We start from the raw sequence: 26,800 nt of genomic DNA on the forward strand, positions 1-26,800 counted from the left end.
CTTGCAAATCACAGACCCTGGTCTATCCCTCGCTCCTCCAAGTGCTCTGGACGAACTATAGCAACCTTTGAGGTGTTAGAAAAAGTCGCCAGGCTGGGTGGAGGCGACCTAGAGGGGCGCGGCAGGAGGAGGGCCCGGGTGGAGTGGGGGGCGTCCCAAGATTTCAGGGTGAGGACCGCGGAGGGTCCTCGACCCGCAGTCGCCTAACTCCTGCCTTGCGTCTCCAGTGCTTGAAGTCGGTCCCTCCCAGGCCCCCAATCTAGGTCACCAGCCAGGAACGGCTACGCTGGGGGTCGCTAGAGAGGGTGAGGGGCGGTCTCTCTGCTTCCGAGGTGGGCGAGGAGTGAACGTTTCAGGGCCTGCCCCTCTCAATTCCACTCGATTGTAATTTCATCCCCGGGTCGGTCGAGCCTCCCTCCTTCCCGCGGCCAGCCCTTCCCTCCCCGTCCGCCTCCTTCGTCGCCCCCGCCCCCGCGAAAAGCCCTGCAGCTTGCAGCAGGCTTCACTCCCGCACGCCGACCTCCCGGCTGCAGTCCTGCCTCTTGGAACTGCCCCGTGGTTCCGGGCCCAGACCCCGAAGCCCCCCACCTCCTCGCGCTGGCCCGGGGATCCGCGGGGGCTGCGTCCCCAACGCGCCCCCGGAGACGCCCTTTCCCTGTGCGCCCGGGACTTGGTGAAACTTTGCAGGCGCCGGCGGCAAAATGGATTTAATCCTAGGCGTCTTGCTCCGGCTCCTGCTCCTGGCTTCCAGCCTCGGACCCGGCGCGGTGTCGCTCCGAGCGGCCATCCGAAAACCAGGTAATGCGCTCCTCCGCCCGGAGCCACCACGCCCGGAGCGCCCCTGCTGGGCTCCCGGGCGAGGACACAGAGCCGGCAGCGCACCGCCTCCTTCTTCCTGACCAGCGTCGGCTTAACTCGCTTCAGCTCTGCCAGGAGCTGAGAAAAGACGCGAACCTCGCCCTCCCCCGCCCCCGGGCGACCCTAGGGATATTTATTTGTTAAAAGAATGATCAGTTTTCCAGACACAGTAGAGGTGGTGGTCCCCGTGTTTGACCGCAGAGAGCTGAGAGTTGGGACAGCGATCGTGCTGTCTCAATTACAGAGGATGGCAACGGTGCAGAGGAGTCAAACTGGCTCCTCCTGCGTCTCCAAACATCTTACTGAATTCATAGTGTCCAGAGCTCAGCCATTTCCTGTTAAGTGTCTTAAGGGCTGCCTGGAGCCCCCTTTGCCCATCTCCGGTCCTGCCCACGCACTGTGCAGGGATGTGGACTCTGCTCTTAGCATCCTCTTCCGTTTGTTCAGAAGGAAGCACCCAGTGGGTTAATTTTACCGTGTTTTGAACTCCTGTCTTTGCTCTGCTATTTAAACAAAGATATGTGCGTTGCAGCTTGTTATAAGGGATTGAGGATTGGGGGAGAACTTGAAACCATAACGTGTATTTCCTCTAGCTTCATATAGGTAAAAAGTCTTCGTTTATTTTGGTCTACTTTGATTTGGCCTATGTTGTGAGATTATTCAAAGTAGAACATTCTAAACAATGAAGTTCTAAACATTGTTTCCCAAATAACGATTTTTATTATTTTCTGCTGGGACCATATTTAGAATTCTGAAAAATCTGTTTTGTCTTAGCTTACTTTGTAAGGGAGGTTGTCTTATGGGATTAATTATATCTTATGAACAATGGAAAACAATGTAACTTTTATTTGAATGCAGTCTGCAAAACCTCACAGAAAGTGCAGTTTGTCTTCACAAACGTTTCTGTAAGAAAGAGACAAAGCTAGGAAAATTTATCAGAGGGCGAAGAAAATCGTCTTAGCCGGATCCCATGTGGATGCTTAAATATTTTCACATTGGAACTCTCTATCTGGAAATATGACTTGTTGCATTTCGGCTCTGGAAACACTCTCAGTCTTTGCGCTGTATCTCTTACTACCAGCACTTGTTACCTCCTTTGAAATCTAAGGTCGTTATCATAATCTACACCATATTTAAATTACGAGCCATTCCACTGATGAGCTCTTCAATTCATTTTGGAGATAATAGCTTCAGTCCAAGGTAATATCACATTAAACTGTTTCTCTTCCTGCATGCACACATACACACACCTTCAAGGATTTCAGTGAAGGGCTTCTTTCTAACTTTCCTCCTTAAGATAACCACATCACGATCAATTGCATTTTGCAGATTTATTCACATGAAATAACCCATTAATTGTCACAATTTTTAAACAAAGCGTAGTTATATCTACAGTTTTAAAGCATGAACATTGTATGCAATGCTTTTTTAAGGATATATTTTAATCCATTTAACGGGAATTTTTAAGAAGTATTTTATAAAAACCTGTAGTATAAAACTGCTCATATGGGTCACCATATTTTCTTTCTTATTTTTTGTAGTTCTTCTCCTAAAAAGATTTTCTACCTGATTCATTCAGGGTCTCATTCTGATATTCATATCAGGTATATGCCATGCTGACCTCTTTGGTTTTATCTGAAGCATAGATGGGGTTTTGATAGTGGAAACACCACCTCTTAAATACTTTGGCGTATTAATTACATAAAATTTGAGATAGAAATGTTTAGGTTCAACCTAGAAGAGCTTTATTTTTATTACTTTATAATTTTATCCAGACACTGGCTTTCAGGTTGGAAAACTTCTCAGATTACAATGACGGCTACTTCATAAACTTCAGGGGAAATTTCCCTCCTGCATTTACATCCCTTGGAAAGACTAGTTTTTGATCCGGAAAATTGGTCCAGATTAAAAAACTGAATGTGCCCTGCTTGGCTCTGATGTGAGCAGCAACCAGCTGATTTATAATTTTCCCCAGACACCAGCAAATCCTGCTAGTATCCATATGGGAGTTTCTTTGTACCTTGTTTCCTCAACAGAAATTGGTTCATATATGGTACTTTGAAGGTATCGTGGCCACTGTGCAGGCATACTGGAGCGCTTCTGTTTCATTTGGATGACCCTCCCTGTCTTCTCATACTCCTAAGTCTACTTTTGATGAGTACAGCATTGTTGGAGAAGTCTTGGATTCAAAATCAACCTGCAAATTCCCCATCCCCACCTATCTCTGGTGAGAAAAAACCGAGTAGCAGCTTCAAGTCTGAGTCTAGTTTGGGTTCAACACAAGCAACCTCTCTCTTCACCCCAAGATAGCTCATCTTTTGACACTGAACATTAATAAAGAAACCTCTGCGTTTGCCAAGACTTACAAGAAATGACAGTTTTCAAATTAAGTTAAATTAAATCATAATAACGAACACTAAGTGCTTGCTACACTGTTCTAAGAACTGGATGCATAGTGATTTATTTAATCAACCCAATAGCCCTGGGAGATGGGGACTATTATTATCCCTTTTTTTTCTGAAGGAGAAATTGTGGTTTAGAGAGGTTAAATATCTCACTCAAGGTCACACAACTAGTAAGCGGTGGAATGGAAATTTCAGCTCTGATATTCAGGACCAGAAACTGAGTCCGGAACACTGTGTTTGCAGAGGTGTGTAGCATGTCTTGTAGGGTGTCTTCCTGGAGGTTGAAGAGTGGAGCTCCCGTGGGTCTGATACTGGAGGCTAGGTGGAGGCTGCTGTTTTGTGTGGGGATCCTGTGTTGCTCTTAAACATTTGTAAATGGGATATGCCCATGCCTCCTAACACAACAGAACGCTTATGATACTGAAAAAGTTTTGGAAGCTACTGTCTACTGGCCTCATTTATACGAATCACAGGGTGTGGCCTTATGGTGTGATGATGAACCACTTGCTTCTCTTGTTGAACTCCTGAGGATTAAGGCTTGTGAGGGCCAGAGGGCCCACTAGAGTACCTGAAGGTAGAAAAAGGGGTCACCGAAGAATGGGAGGGTTTAGGGCCCTGTCCTTTCCCCAGACCTTCACGGTGTGGAAACACAACGTGTTGGATAGCCTTCATTCCTTTTCAGACTACAAGTTAGAATCATAGGCCTGGAAGGAAGTGAAAAATCCTCATTTCGCAGTGAGGTTGAGGGTGACTCAGTGACTTTTCCCAGTTAACATCAGAAGCTGAACTGGAACTAGTACCTAGACCTCCCACCCTCCTGAGTGGTCTCTCGCCTAGTGCTTGTCCCATCACCTGAGTCTCACCAGAAAGTGCAGGAGGACTGCCATTCTTCTGTGGTGGGGCAGGAAGAAGGGAGGGGGAAATCCAGACAACTGCGGGAACCAGCATGCAACAAGTCACTTCATTCCCGCAGGCATAATGCTAACTCTTGTCCTTATTATCATTTTAAAGTCAGATTTATTGAGGTATAATTTATATACAATAAATTTCATAAGTCTACAGTTTGATGAGCCCTAACAAACATACACAGCAATGTAATCACCACCAGAATAGAAATATATAGAACACTTCCATCATCCTTACATATTCCCTTGTGTCCGTTTGTAGAAAAATGACTCCCTCCCGGCCCCTGGTAACCACTGATCTAACTTCTATCCCTGCAGTTTTGCCTCTTCCAGAATGTCATATTTTGCATCCGGAAGATGCATCCATGTTTTTGCATATATTGGAAGTTTGTTCCTTTCTTATTGTTGAGTAGTTGTGCGTTGAAATTCCAGTTTGTTTAACCATTTGCTAGTTAGTGGACTTTTAAGTTGTTTTCAGTTTTAGGCTATTATGAATATAGTTCCTAGACACGTGCACATATAAGTCTTTGGAAGATATATGTTTCCATTTCTCTTGGTAAACAGGAGTGGGATCACTGCGTCACATGGCAGGTGTATGTGGAACTGGATAAGAAATCACCAAACTGTTTTCCAAAGTGGCTGTACCATCTTACATTCATACAATGTATGAATGCTCTAGCTGCTCCTAATCCTCTACAACACTTGGTAGAGTTGTTTTTTCCGTTTTGTTTTAGCGATTCTATTATAAAAAACATGTAATAGTATGTCATCACAGTTTTAATTTGCATTTCTCTAATGACTAATTATATTGAACATTTAAAAAAATTATCTATCTGCCATCTTTTCTTTGGTGAAATCTTTGTTTAAATCTTTGGCTGATTTTTAAAAATTGGGATGTTTGCCAGGCTTGGTGGCCCATGCCTGTAATCCCAGCACTTTGGAAGGCCAAGGTGGGAGGATCACTTGAAGCCAGGAGTTCGAGACCAGCCTGGCCAACATGGCGAAACTCCAGCTCTACAAAAAATACACAAATTAGCCGGGCTTGGTGGTGCATGCCTGTAGTCCCAGCTACTTGGGAGGCTGAGGCACAAGAATCACTTTACCGTTGGAGACGGAGGTTACCGTGCGCCAAGATTGCACCACTGCACTTCAGCCTGGGTGACAAAGGAAGACTGTCTCAAAAAAAAGAAAGAAAAAAAAATTGGGATGTTTATTTTCTTATGATTGAGTTTTAAGTGTTTTTTGTATATTCTGGATGCAAGTCCTTTATAAGATCTGTGTTTTGTGAATCTCAGCTTCTAGTATGTGGCTTGTCTTTTTTATTTTCTTAATGGTGTCTTTCAAAATGCAGAAGATTTACATTTTGATAAGGTCTAATTTATCAGTTTTTTAAATCGCTCACGCTGTTTTTTTGAAAGCTTAACCCGTGGCTGCAAAGATGTTTCCCTATGTTTTGTTGCAGAAGTTTTTTAGGTTTTACATTTAGGTCTATAATTCATTTTGAGTTAATTTTGTATGAGGTGTGAGATATAAGTCGAGGTTTATTTGCTTTTGTATGGCTATCTTGGCTTTATTTTCTAAGCACTCTTATGCTTGGTGGTGGGAGGTGGTACGTCAGAGGCAAAGCCATCTCCAGCTTGGAAGCCTTGCTGTAGCTCTCAGGCCACAGTGGCTGGCGCCGTGAAGACATCCTCATTTCTATGCAGTAGATAGGGTATAGATCTTTGTCTCTCTACAAGCTTCTGTCAGTGAAGTCAGACTTAGGGCTGACTGCCGTGGCATGTCTGGGAAGGGTTCCTGGGGTTAAAGACCGGTGCTCCCAGGCCTAGAGCCTGGGGTTGCTCTTTGTTTATTTTGACAAGTCTCCTGACATTTATTAACTCTCTGGCACTAGAGGAGCTGGAGAACTGCACGGGTCCTGCCTTTTCTCCTGCCTGTCCAGTTTGCCTGAGGTCCCAGGGTCAGTGGGAGAAGGTCAAATCAGCGTTCAGAGTTCAAGGTTTTCCCTGGAGGATCTGGGCGTCCACAGTCATCCTTAGCAAGATGCAGCTCTCTCATCTTTTTCTTTCCACTTTCTCAACATTTCTCTAGTGGTAGAATCAAACTAGAATAAAGATGTAAGGAAAGTCAGGAAGCAAAAAGAAAAGGCTGGAAGAGAAGAGTTAGCTTGTGGGCAATACACCTTGTTGGTTGCTGGTAGAGATACATGCACCACTAGTGGTATTCTGCTGCTGCTAGTGTGAGGCTGAATGGCTAATGGGCGGTGGCCAGGGATCAGGGGTCACCCTGGTCTACTTCCCCAATGCCACATTGATCTACCTGGAATTCACAAGAGACTGGTTACTTCCTCGCTTATAGCTTTCATCCAAACCCTCTTCCCAAAGCGTGGCTTTTGGGGGAGATTCTCTCATCCGTGTGTTCCTTCCTGTCCCCTTTCCAGTCCACTGTACTCCATATCGCAGTGCTGATTCAGGCTGTCTCATTTCTCCAGGAAATCTCTAGCTCACAAAACCTATGGGGCACTAGAAGCTAGGGGCTAGAGACGTAGCACACGCATCCCCAACACCCAACTCCTAGCGCCCCAAGTAATTCAGGCAGACATACATGTTTTCCTCTGATTCTTCACTCCGTCAGCCTGCCTCCCCTCCTATTGGTTTCAACATCGTGTTTAATCTTCATTAGGAAGCACCTCTCTCTCTGACTCCATCTCTCATTGTTTGTCTCACTCTTTCTTTCCATTAATTCTCTGTGAGGTAAAGGGACAGAGAAGTCAAGGTCAGGAGTAAGTGTAGTTTAATGTGAGGCAAGACTTGTTTTTCTGAATTCCTTCTCAGGGAAGAGTGGCTTGGCCAGAAAGGAGCTGATTGGTGCTTTTTGTTTTTCTTACCCAGAGCCGAGGGCTTTAATAACCTTAGCATTCTTTGGGGAATAGTTGTCCATCTGTTCATGGCTTACTACAGCCCAAAAGTGGTCTAGTAATTTTGGCTAGATTTCTGGAAGACTGGGACTCAGCATCTGAGGCTGAGGTGGGACCCCAGCTTGCCCAGGGCTATCCTGTGGCTACCTTGTGTTCTCATGCCTCACACCCTGGCAAACGGGACTGTAGTGTTTCCCAGCTGACTGAATGATGTGATGTCTTGATTGCAGCAGAAAATCTTTTGAGTCGCTCAAAGCCCGTGTGCCTTGCCTTTGTTTTTACATGTCAAGCTGCACATCTTAGAGATGCACCTGCTATTTCAGGTATCGTAAAAGGGAAAAGGTGAGGAGATATGGCAGCTTTTAGAGGAAATTCCCCCAAACCATCTTTGATTGTGGACCTCCCCTTCAAGGAAGGACCCCAGGGTGTAACTTCAGCCTCCTGAAATGAGCGGGGGTACTTTTGCTTCCTTGCAGAACCCCTCATGGGTTCTCATGTAGAGTGGCTTAGGTGAGTCAAACAAAATTTCTGCCAGCAGAGGGCGCACGTTCCAGAGCTGGCTCTGCGCGGGTCTCCGCCCTCAGCAGTAATTCCTGCACTAAGTGGATGTAAGTTTTTAGAGTGCAATGCCAGGCACCCGCCTTTTTAAACAAGAACCTCAGATGACTTCATGCACACTTTGAGACATGCCAAAAGAGAGTTTGGACTCCCCTACTGCCTACTTCTCCCTGGTACCTCGAACCAGGTATTCTGTGTTATGCTGATCGTCTCCACTTCCTACCACCACGCCCAGCTGTAACTCCTGACGATGCTCTGGGCATCTCTGTTTAACCAGAACAACCCTGCCCTTAGACTCTAAGTTGACTGGTCAAAGAGGGAAACCTTGCAATGGCGTTAATAAAAAAGCCACGCTGTTCTCTATATAACCAACGTTTTCCCCCCTTACCTCCCCTCACCCCCAATCCCAAGCTTGTTCTTTCAGCCTTCAAGGCTGGTTTCTCTTGGTAGAGCATGAAGGCTTGCATGAGAGCACATATTTTGATATTACCCACATTTGGGTTCAAGTTCTGACACTTTACAGCTACATGGTGACAGTGGGTCAGTTATATATGCTCCATAATCCTCAGTTTACTCGTCTGTAAAAATAGGATAAAGAAAGACCCTATCATATAGTGTTCCAGGGAAGATCCAATATGGTATTGTACCAGGGCATTAAAAAGGATTAGAAGACTGACATTTGAAGGCAATATTTGAGAAATTGGGATTGTTTAATCTGGACAAAGCAGAAAAACCTAGAAGAATTTCTAATTTCCAGGCATCAGAAGTAATAAACACAGACATTTGTGATTTTATGTACTTTTTATTCTTTTCCATATGTATTAAGGTATGGTTACATGTGATGTAATTTGTATTGAATTGTAACATTTTTCAGACAAATGAATTAACAAATTAGAAAGACTCTCTGGTCAACCACATGCCTTGATTTTTGGTTTGGAAAATGAGGATGATTTTTGCCTGGTAATTGTCTTGGGGGAGGTTTTGCAGGATGTGGTAGGGCAGCAACTGTTCCTAAAACAGAATTATCCAAACTGATATGTTGCTGGGAGTCAGTGAAAGTCTCCGTAAAGCCAGAGAGCTAAGAAATGGTCCAGGTTTTGCTCACTGATAAGTTGGTTGGAGTAATTCAGGAATCACTACTAGGGACATGGAAAGATAGACCGGGCTCACTTAGTCCATTTCCTATTGATGTTTCCTTAGCTGGCAAAAGACCCCACTTATCCAAAGCAGACTAGTGCTTTGAAAGAGCTGAAGTGCTACCTAAGGACAGAAGATGATCTAACAATAGTCATAGTAATTATTATTACTTTCACTAACCAGACCGAGCAAGGATATGCATCCCAGTGCTTTGATCTCATTTTCAGTATCCCCCTTCTCTATTCCCCTAAAGACACTTGACAATTCTTTCTTGTCTGACTCTGCAAGTCCTGAGCAATTTAAATTTTAACACTTGTGTTTGCTGACAGGGCAACCAAAATCCCCAATCAGATTTAATGCAATGTTAATGCTATTTATTTTTCTTGGTGCAATAAGTTTATATTAGCCATTTAGTGGCTCACATTGTGCAAAAGGAGTTGTATCAGCAGGCACTTTTCTGTAACATCTGGGCACTTGGAAACATAATACTTAAATACAACCTGAGTTTAAAGACTTCCACGGACAGATGGCTAATTTTATTGATCTAATCTTTCCGTTAGGAATAGATCCCATGATCCTTTGCTTGTACTTCTTGGAGTGAGCAGAGAAATAAATAAAATGGGTGATGGCTGTGAATTAGGCACCTGTTATATTGTCTGTGATTTATTTTTAAAATACTTCAATATAAACAGTGACTGTATGAATTACTTTAATCTCTACCCTAGGGGGTCTTAGTTAACACTTGAAGTAATCCAGGCTAGAAGGTACCACTCTGGCACAAGAATTTACATCTATTTTCATCTCTTGGTGATTGTGCCATGCCGGTGGTTAAATATTTGGAACTTCACCTCTGTCTTAGGCAGGAATTCAGACTGGTTAGTGATTATTTGAAGAACTTTATTATGACGTTCAAAGTGGCAGCAAAAATACTTAGAATGATGTTATCAGATAGTCACACTAGAGGGTTTGTTAATTGGCATAGATTATGTTAGATGCAATGTTTTTATTGGTGAAATATGTGATTAACTAGAAAGATTATTCATGTCCCTCTATTTTTACGTGGACAAAGAGTAAGAATCCAACAACTCCAGAAATCAAGCTACTTTGGAGCGGCTGAATACAGCTAGAGTTCCATTCATTTCTGCATTTTCCTTACACAATAGTAGTCGTTTGCCTGGCCCCACCCAGCAAGATGGTTTGCTGATTTTGCCATGAGAATATTGATGTATCTCTCTTAGCAGATTCAAGCAAGTGCTTGTATTAATTAGGGTAATTAGCATTACCTATTGTAACAAATCCAAATCTTGGTGGCTTGACACAAAATTTATTTTTTGGACTTAGTCTATAGTCCAAAGTGGATGTTTCTTTCTAGGCAGCCCGCCTCAACTGTCTTCCTCGAAAGGGTGACTTGAAGACTTGAGTCATTCTGTTTTTAATACCACCATCTTATAACACCACCATCTTTAAAATGGACCTCCAGGGTGGGAGGTAAAGAAAAAGAAGTCTTGTTAGAGATTTTCTGTGCCAAATCAGAATATGGTCATGTTGCCCCAACCCAACTGTAAGGTTTCTGGGAAATGTGGTTCAGTAATGTGCACAGGAAGAAAAAGAACCAGATGTGGTAGATTGTCTCTGATGCAGTGCTTTGGAGTTCCTGAAAGGACAAAGAGGAGACATCACCAAATTTACAGCAGCAGGTTGTATGATAATTTTTGTGGCTTCTTGCCCATGGATACTTGTATATGTGGCAGAATTTGACTTGGAATTTGCTTTCATTGTAGTGTACAACCTGGTTCAAAAGCAAATAGTTACCATCTATTTTTACTTGCTGGAGGCCACCACAATTTTAAAAAGGAATCTAAAAACCAAGCAGTCAAATTGATTTAGGCCAGTTTGCAGTAAGGTTCAAAAATATGTATATGGGTAAGTGCATATGTGCTATATGTTACTATATGTTTCCCACATTTTACAAAGGTAAAATTAATCCCTTTTAAAAAAAGTTGGCCAGGTTCAGTGTCTCATGCCTGTAATCCTAGCACTTTGGGAGGCTGAAGTGGTGGGTGGATTGCTTGAGCCTAGGAGTTTGAGACCAGCCTGGGCCACATGGCGAAACCCCGTCTCTACTAAAATACAAAAAATTAGCCAGTCGTGGTGATGTGCACACTTATAGTCCCAGCTACTCAGAAGGCTGAGGTGGGAGGATCACCTGAGCTCAGGAAGTCGAGGCTGCAGTGATACATGATCCTGTCGCTGCACTCCAGCCTGGGCGATGGGAGCAAGACCCTGTCTCAACAGCAACAACAACAAAAACAGCCAAAAAGTCACTACCCAGTGGATTAAATAGAGTGAGTTTCTAAGGCATATCAACTAGAACTCTAGTCCCTCCCACCCCTAGTTTACTAGAAACTCCTTCTGTTTGTGTACCATAACAAAAAGGACTGACTAGTCATGGTAGAATATTCAGTGAGAGTTGCTTCTTAAATTATAAAAAAATCTTTTTTTTAGATACCACAGCCTTCTTTGATGAAGATGAAGATGGTGTGGGCTGATCTCAACAAAAACAAATTGATACAGTTGGTTGAACCACTGTGCACTTTTCAAAGCACTTCTAAAAATGATCTCATTTGATCTTTGCAATCCTTGCCCTACCAGGAAGTCAGGGCAGATGACTTAACAAAAAGGAAACAAGAATAGCCAGGACATGAACCTAGGTCATCCAGCCTCTAGCCCTTGTTGCTTCCCATCAACCCAGAGGTGTTTCTGCAGCTAATGGATAAGAGTGTGACTATTGCTATGTGCTTGAGTCTAGCTCTGCAGCCAGGAGGGACCTCATCAAGAAGACACGCTCCTCATCCAGGCTTCATGTAGAAAGACTCCATGTGTGTCGTGGGACACTCTGTAGAGTGACCTGGGACAGCCTTCAGTCATGCTCCTCACTGGTTGGTATGTGGGGAAAGTGGCTTATTTTACAAAATGCTGGATGACTGCAGGTCTGTTTGCAACTGAGAAGCAGCTGTAGCAGCTGGAGGATATCCCCAAAATCTTTTCAGATGTCTTCTATGGAAAACCCTCTTGGGATCTTAAGGACCACCCAGATGACACAGCCTGGCTCTGAAGCTTTCCATCCCTCCACAATTTAGCCATCCTCCTTAGTAGCAAATGATATTTGTTAGACCTTCAATGTGTCATATTTCAAGGTTTATCATTCCAGTCTCAAGGCTTCTGTTAGTTTCTCAAACATCTCTTTGATGTTCTGGGAATTCCTAATTGGTGTAGTTAGATAAACCATTAGTTTGGGAAAAAAAACCCAAGCATTCATTTGATAGTCGTTTTTAAGTAATTGACAAGCTTAGCCACAACCTACACCCATAATACGCATCCCTTCACCTTGGAGGAACTGTAGTAAGACTCCAGTCAGACAGACCTGGGTTGGAATTCTAGCTTTAAAATGTATTGCTGTCTGATTCCAGATAGAATAGTTTCTTTATGCCTTATATATTTCATCTGAAATTTAAGGTCCATAATACGTACTACAAAGGTTTTGTGTGATAAATAAATGAGAAACTTTGATGATGACAGAAGATATACCTACAAAAGTACCTAAACATTTGGTACATAATGGGCACTCCAATGTTAGTGCATATTAATTAGATTCATGGCGGTTTATAGAGTTTATATAGTGGTAGAGATGTTAACTTTTCTATATTTATTGTAAGCCCTAATATTGACAACATTGACATAAATGTATAATTGAGCTTAGGCATCCACGAAAGTGGAAATGAAAAGAATTTCATTTCCTTAATTTTATATCATGAATTATTAGAGTTTATTTCCTCAAATGAAGACTTTTGGTGTTTATATTAGTCATAAAGTTCTGATATTGATGAAAGCGTTGGAGTCAACTTTGAGTTTAATAAAAACACCCAACATTTGTTTTGGACTTTGTACAAAATCAAGAAGAAAGGATCAGGCCACGGTAGTAGTAATAGATTTTTCAGGCATCAGCTGCATGGCTCCCTACCCTGAAAGACATTATTTGCAGTTAGAATATCAAAATTTCTTTAGCTACTTTTTTACTGTGATATTAAGAGAATAAATGTAAAAGATGCTATTTCTATGATGTGTTCTCCATCTTCATTTTGCTTCAACTATACTCTACCAGAATAATATTCCCAAAATGAAGTTCCAGTCCCATCACTGTTGAATTTAATATTCTTTTCTGGCTTACTACTGCTTTCCAAACTCTAAAGCTGGGCCTCTGAAATCTGTCACAGTATAGCCCCAACTCACTTCCCTGTCTTTTCACTGAACACATGCCTGTATTCCAACCAGGATAGATTATTTGCCATTCCAAAGACCTCCTCTTCACTTTCCCAGTGCCGAACGTTGTCCACATGTTGATCTGACCCCTTGGAATATCCTTCCCTTGTCTCTACCCAAGGAAACACACGCTTCAAAGCATGTCCCAGTTACCTCCAGTTCTATGAAGTCTTTGTGTACTCTTCCAGCCAGAAGCCATTCCTCTCTTCTCCCTTTCTACTTTATATTATATTATCTGTATACCTGACTCATGTCATCTGTTAGATATGTAACTTGGTCAAGAAAAGCACCATGACTTCTCTACTTTTGTATCCTCTTCGTTGCCTAATGGATTATCTTACATATGGTTGGCCCTTCACAGACAGTTATGGAATGGAAAACAATGGCTTCATTTGGGGAAAATACGTTTTCACATTGTGTGATTAATTTGATCCTACTCCCAGCTTCTGAATTCATTTCATACTGAAAAAATGTCACTTCCATGTGCCAACATTTTTGCACAACATATGCAGACATTTGAAAACCCACATTTCAGTATGATTCAGAGAAGTGAATGCCCCAGAGAGTCACTCTGAAGCAATATATAATTTAAATCCCACCTACATGCTGCCAAAAGCTATTGGAATAGTGGGGTTTTAAGGAGACTCTGATTGAGTCTGTGCTGTGAAATATCTCATCTTCAATACCTAGAGAACAGGTAGAGCTTGAAGTAATGCATGGGGCTACCTCAGACTTGCTTTATCATGTCTTTGGAGGCTAAGAAGCAAAGGCAATACCGTTTACTCATACATTGAAAAGTAGTAGGTGAGGAGGGATTAAAATAGTCCAATGTTCAACAATTCTTCTTCCCCCATTTGTCTTTAAAACCAAAGGAAAGAGAGGCTTGTGTGGGAACGGCATGGGAGGTATGATTGAAAAGGCCAAGTTGCAGGAGAAGGGATAAAGCTAGTCCAATCTACCATAATGAGATCTGACTGTGAAGTCATAAGTAAAACAGTACTCCAGTTCTTCAACATTCTTCTTCAATTTTATTATACTGACCCTGGCCTGCTTTATGAAGATCAATTCCTTATTCCTTTGAAAGCAAAGCAGCCAAAAGCTAGAGTGTTTGCAAAGGATTTTTCATTCTTTGTTTTTTAAGAACCAACATGCCTGATAAAAATGAATGCTCCTGGTAAGTCCTATTGAAAGCAACCAATTGACTGAAACATTCATCAGTTGACATTTTGAGACGGGGGTGTGTGTGTATGTGTGTGTGTCTGTGTCGTGTATAACCTAAAAGTAACCTGCATTACAATAGCAGTTAAAAATAAACTAAGTAAATTGTTTTGAATTGGTGAAGTATTAGTGATAGGTGTACCAACATCTGAAATTTACTTTGAAATACATTTAAAAAAATAAGATTTAGAAGAGGAGGATGGTGTAAGATGGTGGAATAGGACTCTCCAGCAATCATTCCCCTGCATAAACATCTATTTGAATAACTATCCACGCATGAAAATGCTTCCCAAGAGCTAGAGAAACCAGGTTAGAGATCACTGTGCCTAGTTATAGCATAACAATAAGAAAAGACACATTGAAAAAGGTAGGAAGGACAGTTATACATTACCCATGTCACCGCTTCCCCAGCAATAGGCAGCACAGCATGGAGAGACATACCATACACTTGAGAGACAGAAAGAGAAATAAGCATAAGACTTTGCTTTGCACTCTAATACTGGGCCCACCACAGTAAAATCCAGCACTGGAAAGTCCTACGCAGCCTGATGTCAGGCTGATACCCACAGACATGGCCCCTAGACCTATCCCAACACCAGATGGGAACACATAGCCCCTGCAAGATGGACTCAGGTTCTGGTCTGCATCACTGCTGGCTAACTACAGAGGCTTTGGACTCCAAATAATCCCTAGTGTCAGGAAGGCCTCAGAAGCTGCGAGTTTTGGGCATGCCCCGGTGCTGTACTAGCTTCAGTGACCATGGGCTTTGGGTTACACCTCAGCACTGCAGCAGTCTCAGCAGCCATGAGATTCTAGCCCCGTGCTGTGACAGCTTTAGCAGCCATGTGACTTCAGCTTGGCACTGTGCTAGCTGTGACAGACTTGGGCTTAGAGGGCCCCCTTGCACTGCAATGTGTGCAGTAGTCAGAGTCTTGGGGACCACACCCTGACAACCTGCCCAAAATCTCTAGATAGGCTTACTATTGAAGGACATTCTTAGACAAAGCTAGATTGTGAACACTGGAATAAGTATCTGCTTCATCAATGTGTAGACATTGACACATGACCAAAATGATCAAGAACAATTAGGGAAACATGACATCATCAGATGAATAAAATAAGGTGCCAGTGACTATCCCTGAAGAAATGGAGCACCATGAACGTCCTGAAAAAAAACTCAAAGTAGCTGTTTTAAGGAAGTTCAATGAACTTCAATAAAATGCGGAGAAACAGTTAATGAAATTAAGAAAAGAATAAATGACCAGAATGAGAAATTGAATAGAGAAATATTTTTAAAATTCAAATATTGTAACTGAAAAATACAATGAACAAAATGAAAAGTATATCAACAGCAAAGTTGATTAAACAGAAGAAACAATCTGTGAACTTGAAGGTATTTGAAAATATACAGTGAGGATTAAAAAGAAAAAATGAAAAAAGAGTGAAGAAAGCTTAAAGGATTTATGGGATAGCATCAAAAGAGCAAATGTTAGAGTCATTGGCATTCAAGAGGGAGTAGAAGAAAGACAAAGGGGTAGAAAGCTTATTTAAAGAAATAATAGCAGAAAACTTTTCAAACGTGGAGAAAGATATAAATATCAAATTACAGGAATGCCAAAGGTCTCTAAGATTAAATACAAATAAGGCTGTCTCAGGACATATTACAATCAAACTGTCAAAGATCAAAGACAAAGAGAGGATCCTGAAAGCAGCAAGAGAAAAGAAGCAAATAACATATAAGGGATTTCCAATATGCCTAGCAGCAGACTTCTCCGGAAAAAACTTACAGGCCAAGAGAGGGTGGGATGATATATTCAGTTTTGAAGGACAAAAACTGCCAGCTGAGAATACTGTACCCAACAAAGCTATCCTTCAGAAATGAAGGATAGATAAAGACTTTCCCAGACAAACAAAAACTGAGGAAATTTATCACTACCAGACCTGTCTTACAGGAAGTGCTAAAGGTAGTTCCTCAGGCTGAAAGAAAAGGGTACCAATGAGTAATAAAAAAATTCTGAAAGTATAAAACTGAATGGTAAAAGTAAGTACACAGTCAAATTCAGAATACTCTAATACTGTAATGGTGGTATATAAATCACTTACATCCTTAGTATTAAGGTTAAAAGACAAACTGTTAATAATAACTACAATCATTTATTAAGGGATATGCAACATAAAAATGTAAACTGTGACATCAAACATTCAAAATGTGGAGGGGGAGTGGAGCAAAGTGTAGAGGTTTTTTTTTTCCCCCCAATGAAAGTTAAGTTGTTATTGGCTTAAAATAACCTGTTATAATTATAAGATGTTTTCTGTAAGGCTCATGGTAACCACAGAGCAAAACCTATAATATACACACTAAAAGCAAAAGACAAGGAATCAAAAATACTACCAGGGAAAACTGCTTAACCAGAAAGAAATACGGTAAGAAAGAATGAAAAGATCTACTAGAAAACAATTTTAAAATAGGGGTAATAAGTGTGTACCTATCAATAATTACTTTCAATATAAATTGATCAAATTCTCCAATTAGAAGACATAGAGTGGCTTGAAAAAGAAGACCCATCTATACACCGCCTATAAGAGGCTCACTTCACTTGTAAAGACAAATGTAGGCTGAAAGTGAATGCATGTAAAAAGATATTCTGTGGAAATGGAAACCAAAAGGAAACAGCAGTAACTATACTTATATCAGATAAAATAGACTTTAAGTCAAAAACTATAAAAAGAGACAAAAAAGGTCAGTATACAATGATAAAAAAGTCAGTTCAGCAAGAGGACATAACAGTTGTAAATATATATATAACCAACATCAGAGTACATAAATATATAAAGCAAATATATATGAACTGAAGGGAGAGATAGATTGCAATACAGCAATATGAATAGTAAGGGATATTGATCCCCCACTTTCATCAATGGGCAGACAGAAAATCAGCAAAGAAATACTGGATTTAAACTGTATTCCAGACCAACTGAACCTAACAAACACATACGGAACATTCTATCTAACAGTTGCAGAATACACACTTTTCTCAACTGCACATGGAACATTCTTCAGGATACATTATATATTAGGCCACAAACCAAGTCTTAACAAATTTAACAGGATTGAAATTATATTAAGTATCTTTCAGACCACAATGGCATAAAACTAGACATCAATAACAGGAGGAACATTGGGAAAATCACAAATACATGGAAATTAAACAACTTGCTCCTGAACAACCAATGGGTCAATGAAAAAATTAAAAGATAATTAATTAGTCCATTTTCTCGCTGCTGATAAAGACATACCTGAGACTGGGAAGAAAAATATTTAATGAACTTACAGCTTCACATGACTGGGGAAGCCTCATAATCATGGGGGAAGGCAAGGAGGAGCAAGTCATGTATTACATGAATGGCGGCAGGCAAAAAGAGCTTGTGCAGGGAAACTCCCCTTTTTAAAACCATCAGATCTTATGAGACTTACTCACTATCAAGAGAACAACATGGGAAAGACCTGTCCCCATGATTCAATTATCTCCCACTGGGTCCCTCCCACAACACATGGGAATTACGGAAGCAACAAGATGAGATTTGGGTAGGGACGCAGAGCCAAACCAATCAGATAAATTAAAAAATTTCTTGAGAAAAATGAAAATAGAATTACAACATATCAAAGCCTATGGGATAAAGCAAAAGCAATTCTAAGAGGGAATATTTTAGCAATAAATGCCTAATGAAAAAGGAAGAAAGATATCAATTAAATAACCTAACATTGTACCTCAAGGAACTAGAAGAACAAGAAAATAAACTAAACTCAAAATTAGTAGAAGAGAATAATAAAGACCAGATCAGAAATAAATGAAATATAAACCAGGAAAACAATAAAAAGATCAACAAAACAAAGAGTTGGTTTTTTAAAAAGACAAATAGAATTGACAAACTTTTAGCTAGACAGAAAACAAAGAGAAGAGTAAGTAAATAAAAATCAGGATGAAAAAGGATGTATTACTGCGATACCACAGAAACACAAAGATCACAAGAGACTCCTATAAATAATTATACACCGACAAACTGGATAATATAGAAGAAATGGATAAATGTTTGGACACACACAACCTATCAAGACTGAATTATAAAGAAATAGAAAATCTGAGCATACTAACAATGAGTAAGGAGATTGAATCAGTAATCAAAAGTCTCCCATCAAAGAAAAGCACAGGACCTGATGGTGTCACTAGTGAATTCTACCATACATTTAAAGGAGAACTAATACTTATTTTTCTCAAACTCCTCTAAAAGAATTTAAGAGGAGGGAATACTTCCAAACTCATTCTTCAAGGCTAGCAGTACCCTGATACCAAAAATCAGATAAGGATATAACAAGAAAGAAAACTACAGGCCAACATACCCAGCAAACTTGAATACAGAAATCTTCAACAAAAAATTAACAAACCAAATTCAACAGTGTATTAAAAAATCATTCACCATGATCAAGTAGGATTCATCCCAGGGATGCAAGGATGGTTCAACATATACAAATCAATAAATGTGATACTTCACATTAGCAGAATGAAGGACAAACACTATATGATCATCTCAACAAATGCAGGAAAGGCATTTGATGAAATTCAACATTCCTTCACGATAAAAAGTCTCAACAAATTAGGTATAGATGGAATGTACCTTAACATAATAGAGGCTGTATATGACAAACCCACAGCCAATATACTGAACATGGAAAAGTTGAAAGCTTTTTTTCTAAGATCTGCAATGAGATAAGGATGTTCATTTTCCCTACTCTTATTCAACATTGTACTAGAAGTTCTAGCCAGAGCGATTAGGCAAGATAAAGAAATAAAACACTCTAAATTGGAAAGAAGAAGTCAAACTGTCCCTCTTTGCAGATGACATGATCTTATGTATAGAGAAGACTGTAGATGCCACCAAAAAACTGTTAGAACTGATAAAAAAAAAAAAAATCAGTAAAGTTGCTGGATACAAAAATAACATGCAAAATCAGTAGCATTTCTAGCAAACTCTCTGAAAAACAGTCAAGAAGACAATCTTGTGTATAATAGATACCAAAATTGAAATACTGAGGAATACATTTAAGCAAAGAGGTGATGGATCTCTACACTGAAAAACTATAAAATATTTATGAAAGAAATTGAAGAAGACACAAATTAATGGAAAGATATCCAATATGCACAGATTAGAAGAAAGAATATTGTTAAAATGTCCATAATACCCAAAGCAATCTACAGATTCACTACAATTCCTATCAAAATACCAATGACATTCTTCATAGAAATAGAAAAAAATCCTAAAATTTGTATGGAACCACAAAAGGCCCCAAATAACCAAAGCAATCTTGAACAAAAAGAACAAAGCTGGAGGCGTCACACTACCTGACTTCAAAATACACTAAAAAGCTATAGTAATGAAAACAGCCTGGTAGTGGCATAAAAACAGACACATAGACCAATGGAACAGAATAGAGAGTCCAAAAGTAAATCCACACATTTATAGCCAGCTGATTTTTGACACAAGTGGTAAGAACACTCTTTGGGAAAAAGATAGTGTATTCAATAAATATGCCAGGAAAATTGGACATCCACATGCAGAAGAATGAAATTAAACCCTTCTCTCTCATGATATACAAAAATCAACTCAAACTGGATTAAAGACTTAAAGCTAAGACCCAAAACTATTAAATTACTAGAAGAAAACATAGGCAAAGAGCTCTATAACATTGATCTGGTCAATGATTTTTTTTTTTTCTGTCACCCAGGCTGGAGTGCACTGGCATGAACTCAGCTCACTGAAACCTCCACCTCCTGTTTCAAGCAATTCTCCTGCCTCAGCCTCCCGAGTAGCTGGGATTACAGGTGTGTACCACCACACCCAGCTAATTTTTGTATTTTTAGTAGAGACGGGGTTTCACCATGTTGGCCAGGCTGGTCTCAAACTCTGACCTAAAATGATCCACCTGGCTCGGCCTCCCAAAGTGCTTGGATTACAGGTGTGAGCCACCGTGCCTGGCCTCTGGTCAATGACTTTTTGGGATATAATTTTTGGGTTAAAGCACAGGCAACAAAAAGAAAAAGACATATGGAATCCATCAAACAAAGTTTCTGCACGTCAAAGGGAACAATCATTCAACAGAGTGAAGAGACAAACTACAGAATAGGAGAAAATACTTGCAAACTATATATCTGATAAGGGGTTAATATCAAAAATATATAAGGGACTAAAACAATTCAATAGTGAGAAAACAAATAACACAATTAAAAAGTAGGCAAAAGATCTGAATAGACATTTCTCAAAAGAAGACATACAAATGGCCAACAAGAATATGAAAAAATGCTCAATAATATCACTAATCACCAGAGAAATGCAAATCAAAATTACAATGAGATATCATCTTACCCCAGTTAGAATGGATGTTATCAAAAAGGCAAAAGATAACAAGTGTTGGTGAGGATGTGGAGAAAAGAGAATTTTTATACACTATTGGTAGGAATGTAAATTAGAACAGCCATTATGGAAAGCAGTATGGAGGTTTATCTAAAAATTAATAGAACTACTATATGTAATCCCAGCACTTTGGGAGGCCGAGACGGGCAGATCACGAGGTCAGGAGATCGAGACCATCCTGGCTAACACGGTGAAACCCCGTCTCTACTAAAAAAAAATACAAAAACTAGCCGGGCGAGGTGGCGGGCGCCTGTAGTCCCAGCTACTTGGGAGGCTGAGGCAGGAGAATGGCGTGAACCCGGGAGGCGGAGCTTGCAGTGAGCTGAGATCCGGCCACTGCACTCCAGCCTGGGCAACAGAGCCAGGCTCCGTCTCAAAAAAAAAAAAAAAAAAAGATCTACCATATGATCCAACAATCCCACTAATGGGCATACATCAAAAGGAAATGAAATCAGTACCTTGAAGAGATATCTGCACTCCCACGTTTATTGCAGCACTAGTCTCACTAGCCAAGATACGGCATCAACCTAAGAGTTCATCAACAGATAAGGAAAATGTGGTGCATATCCACAATGAGATATTATTCAGCCATAATAAAAAGAAGGAAATCATGTCATTTGCAACAACATAGATGAAAAAAGTTGAAAAAAGTTGATTTCATAGCACTAGAGATTAGGATGGTGGTAACCAGAGGCTGGGTGGTTAGTGGGGAAGGGAGTTAGGGTAATGTTGACTAAAGGATATGTAACTACAGTTAGATGGAATAAGTTCAAGAGATCTATTATACAGTTTGCTGAGTATAGTTAATGATGATATATTGTATTATTGAAAAATGGTAAGAGTAGATGTTAAGTGGGCCTAACAAAGTGATAACTATGTGAAGTAATGCATTTGTTGATTAGCTAGATTTAACCATTCCACAATGTATGCATATTTTAAAACATCATGTTGTACACAATAAATACGCACAATTTGATCTTTCAACTAACAAAAATTTTAAAGAAGCTCATAAAGCAAGATATACTGATGGTGAAGAAAGGGACAGATTGTTGGATAGATATACGATAAAGCCAGTATAGATTCTACCAGGTGGTGCATATACACATATTCACTTGAAAATTATTTTTCTTTTCTGTATGCTTGAATATTTTTATAACAAAATGATGATGGAAAAATATGAACTACCAACAAAAGAAACTACCAGTTTGAAGACATAAATGACTACAAATCTTTACCCATAGTGAGTTTCTGGCATGTTCTGCTGTGCACCCACATACTGGTGGGTTTGCTACGATTGCCCTGCTTTTCACTCCACAGTTACTGTCAGCTCTTCTCTGCCCTGCTCAGTGTTCTGTGGGGCCTGACCTCACCAGCTGTGTCACCTACTCTTTTGCCCCCTGGCTTCTTTGGGTTCAGCCAATGGGAGGCACCTGAAGGAGATCCAAGGAAAGCAGGGGAGAGAATTGGTTTCTTTTCCCCCCTTCCCCCCAATTCCCCTCTCCTTTGGTACAGCTTCACTGCTCACAGCCATGTCTCTCTACAACTACATACAGCTCCTGGCCCTCCACGGCTTCCAACTCTGGCAGGCTCCATGACATTACTCCCCATTGCACTCTTGGCCCTGGGTAGTAACAATGTCTTATTGGTGCTGGGTCTCTGGGTGCATCAGTGTCTCTAGTTGTTCCTTAAAGCTGCTCACACCTCTGTGAGTAGTTTTCTAACTGAAATCTTTCTTTGATTAAGTAAATTCCTCTTCCTGCCGGGATCCTAATTGATACCTTTGGTACTACTGCTTTGTAATATATACCTATTTATATTTTCCTCCTTAGGCATAAGCATAAGGTTTTGATTTGTGTTTAGTTTGCATTCAGAACTCTCTGAGAATTAGGTCTGGTCTAGCGGAAGGATGCCTGCTGTAAATTCATGCAGTAACTATAGTGTAAGAGAAACCGTGATCTTTGAGGATGCACTAGTCCCCTGGGCCCGAATCTGACCACTTGGATGAGGGGATATTAAGACTGACATAGGGATAGCTGTGTGGTGTTGCGAAATGATTGCAGTGGTATCCAGGACTCAGTAGAAATTCGACGAATAAGTTCTAGAGATCCCTTATACAACCTTGTGCCTAGAGTCAGCAACATCGTATTTTACACTGAATCTGTTATGAGGGTAGATCTACTTAGGTTCTCTTACCACAAATATTTTTAAAAACTTAGTCCTGTTACACATATTATGCTAAGTTTTGATTAAAGTATGAACTAAATAAAGAGATAAGCTAAGCATCATATCTAGTGTTGCCAGATAAAATACAGGATGTCCAGCCGAATGTGAATTTCAGATAAACAACAAATAATTTTATTAAAAAATCATTGGATCAAACAAATAATTTTTAATGTAGAGCTATCCAAAATATTGCATGGGACATATTTATACAAGAAAAGAAATCATTATTTATCTGAAGTTCAAATTTAACTGGACATTCTGTGTTTCTGTTTGCTAAATCTGCAAACTCTAATCATATAATACTTACAGTAATGTGTCATATTATGTTTTCTCAGTCTCAATGCCTCTTGTGCCTGATGGTAATAGCCATATGTCTTTTGTGGAAGTGGCACAGGGGGAAATTGAGCATGACATTTGGAAGAGGACTGATAGGTATTTGAATCTGGACTCTATCATTACTAGCTCGGTGAAATGGGGCCAGAAAATTAACCTTCCACAGGATTTACCACCTTCCCCCAGTAAAATGGGTTTACTACACAAGACTTGCAGATTCTGTAAGATTGGCCAACAGTAAATTGACTGTGCTTGATACACTGTAGCTGCTAAAGAAGATAAAGTTATTTTATTGTTCTACTTATTCTAATACAAATAATCTAACTGGAAAAATAATTCTAAGAATCCAAAGGTTTCTGGACGCATATGAAATAAAAGGGAAGAGAATTCTTCATCTCCTGAGAGTCATCATGAACCCAAACTAACCTCATACTACTTTAGTGAGTTTTACCTAAAGGGAAAGATCACTGTAAGCTTGGATTCTTTTCCACTTCTGTTTAGGTTTAGCTTTTTGCTGATTTTTATGGTCTCAATATGTTTTAGACTCTTCTGATTTCTTGGCTGTCAGCATCTCATACTTCCTATTTTACTGATTAGTAGAGGTGAAAATGATTATTAGTCAAGCTAAAAATTTAGAATTAATTAGGTCACCTCCATTGTCTTAGTTTGGATTTCCCAGAAACAGAACTTAAGACAAAGATTTGAATGAACATCGTTTATTTGAACGGTGAAAACAAAACAAGTAAGGGGAGGGAAAAGTGAGACAAGGAGTCAATGAAGGTTTTCTTATCAAGCAGTTTACGTGTGTATGATTAGAACCTAAATTCATGGGAGAAACTCTAGAACATGGTATAGAACAAGCAGCTCAGTTACCCCACCTGAGGGGTGAAGCTGGGGTATTGATATCAGTGCTATCAGTCACTGCGGGGAGGGCTGTGGGAAGGTAGGTGTTAATTCCCTGGCACTCCCAGGCTAATAGGCAGAGCAGTTTCTATGGCTTCTGAGAAAACCCTCAGGCAAAAAGTTGCAGATCCTGGTAGCTGGAAATGGTGAGGTCCCAGAGGATATGGCAAGCACTCACATTTTGGCTATACCCATAACTGCTAACTTCATTTAGAAACTTAAGACTGAATGCCATTTACCATTTTGATAGACAACTGTTGCCTCCTCCTACCAGGTTTATACACTGTATATAATCATGGAAAGAAGGCAAAATATATTAGGAAACTTCAAAATCCTGAATCCCAGTTCTCATTCCCAACCTGCATTGAGTTTTGTTTTGTTTTTTTTTTTAATTTATGAGACAGGGTCTTCTTCTGTCACCCAGGTTGAGTTCAGTGGTGCAATCAGGGCTCACTGCAGCCTCGGCCTCTCAGACTCAAGTGATCCTCCCACCTCAGCCCCCTGAATAACTGGGACTACAGACATGTATCACCACACCAGGCTAACTGTTTTTGAATTTTTAGTAGAGACGAGGTCTCACTATGTTGCCCAGAGCTCAAGTGATCTGCCCACCTAGGCCTCTCAAAGTGCTGGGATTATAGGTGTTAGCCACCACGCCTGGCCTGGGATTTTCAATGGGGAAGAAAAAAATCTACATCACAGTACAATCTACAGCCTTTGATTGAATGACCAGTTCTCCAATTGGAGATATTCTGGAAGGGCTTGGGATTTGGATACAAGAACCACCTCCAACAACTAATGTGGGGGGAAAAAAAACTTTATTCATTTGTGCTGACAAGAAGACCAGTAGGAGTTACAGTCTTCATTGCTTATGGTTACACCCTGTTGTTGTAATTTGCTTCTAGATCATTCATTGTTATAGTGGAGAAGAATCCATGTTTACATTTAAAGGCATGCTTTGTGCCTTTACATAATGATTACGATAATTAACATTTATATAGTGCCTGCTATGTGCCAGGCACTGGTAGTAACAGCATAGCCTCCTAAGGCTGGCATGGTACAGTCTTCGCATTTTAGCATTAGAAGGGACTTTAGGGGTAACTGTTCAACCCTGCCTGGTCTAGGGCAGACAGGTCACTTGTCTGAGTTCATGCAGCTAGTTAGTGGTCGAATCAGGATGAGGACCCAAGTCTTCTGACCCCTGGTCTAGAGCTGTCTCTGCTAGATCCACCACCTCTCTGACTCCATGGGGTAGGTAGAAGAAACACATATGTAGTGGAGCTTCTGTTTTCATTAAGTAGTTCTTGCCTTTTGAATTTAGTCTTTGCTTCTACATTTAGAGGCAATGAACCCTGAGCCCAGATTTGTAAGATGGTTCCATGCCTGCAGAAACAAATGACCTGTGGAGAGGTTGTCCTTGCTCTCTAGTCACAGCCAAACCTACCTTCTCAGCTCTTCATAAGCTCCAAACTACAGGGTCTGTAAGAGGCACCAACTTGTAAGCCACAGACACCTACAGGTAAAAGGTGGGGTGTCAGCGTAGATGTGAAGACAGTGCATTTGTACAGTGTCAAAACTCCCGTCTGGAATGATCTTCTCAGCCGACTCCAAAGTGAGGCGCTACTGAAGGGGAAATAGAGGAGAAATTTGTGTCATAGGACAGTGTCAGTGGCTTAGTTAATCACTTGGCTTGCCTCTCATTGTTGGGATAACCTTGAGGAATTAATCTACTGTGGCAAGGTTCCAGAAAACTTTTTAAAAACACAGTTACAGTCATACCTTATAATAGAGTTCTGTCTTGTATAGAATGGATCCTTTAGAGCCAGGGTTAACAAACTTTCTGTGTAACAGGTCAGACAATACATATTTTATTCACTTTTATTTCTATTTATGGGGTCTTTCTTGCAACTACTCAGCTCCGCCATTGTAGAGCAAAAGCAGCCACAGGTGATAGGCAAATAAATGTGCATGATTGCTTTTCAATAAAACTTTATTTATGGATACAGGGTGAGGGCCAAATGTGGTCCGTGGGCTGTGGTTTGCTGAACCCTGCTTTCGAGTGCTGGAACCCCAAGCCTTCAGATAGGGCGCTCCAGCAGGCCTGCTGCTTTCTTTCTTTCTTTTTTTTTTTTTTTTTTCTCCGAGAAAGAGTCTCTCCCTGTCGCCCAGGCTGGAGTGCAGTGGCATGATCTCGGCTCACTGCAAGCGCCGCCTCCCGGGTTCACACCATTCTCTTGCCTCAGCCTCCCGAGTAGCTGGGACTACAGGAGCCCACCACCACACCGGGCTAATTTTTTCGTATTTTTAGTAGAGACGGGGTTTCACTGTATTAGCCAGGATGGGCTCCATCTCCTGACCTCGTGATCCGCCCGCCTCGACCTCCCAAAGTACTAGGATTACAGGTGTGAGTCACCTCGCCTGGCTGGCCTGCACCTTTCTTTTGTGTGCCTACTCTGTTGTCTCCTCATTCATCACTGACATTGTGAACATTCTCTTTTCCTGCCGAAATTCTCTTTCTTCCTGGCAAATAGATTGATTCAATTCTCAAGCACCAG

General features: G+C 40.7%; 1 protein-coding gene across 3 annotated transcripts in view; it reads left to right on the plus strand.

Moving 5' to 3' along the window:
• Positions 1-354: 354 nt before the first annotated feature.
• Positions 355-26,800, plus strand: part of EGFLAM (EGF like, fibronectin type III and laminin G domains) — a 196,395-nt gene continuing 169,949 nt past the window's right edge. For all 3 annotated transcript variants that reach the window (XM_025387582.1, XM_025387583.1, XM_025387584.1), the window contains exon 1: positions 355-798. In XM_025387582.1, the coding sequence (XP_025243367.1) occupies positions 702-798 (97 nt within the window). In that variant the 5' untranslated portion in view covers positions 355-701. The remainder of the gene's footprint in view (positions 799-26,800) is intronic.

Source organism: Theropithecus gelada, chromosome 6 (genome assembly GCF_003255815.1).
Source record: "Theropithecus gelada isolate Dixy chromosome 6, Tgel_1.0, whole genome shotgun sequence".
Classification (NCBI taxonomy): Eukaryota; Metazoa; Chordata; class Mammalia; order Primates; family Cercopithecidae; genus Theropithecus; species Theropithecus gelada.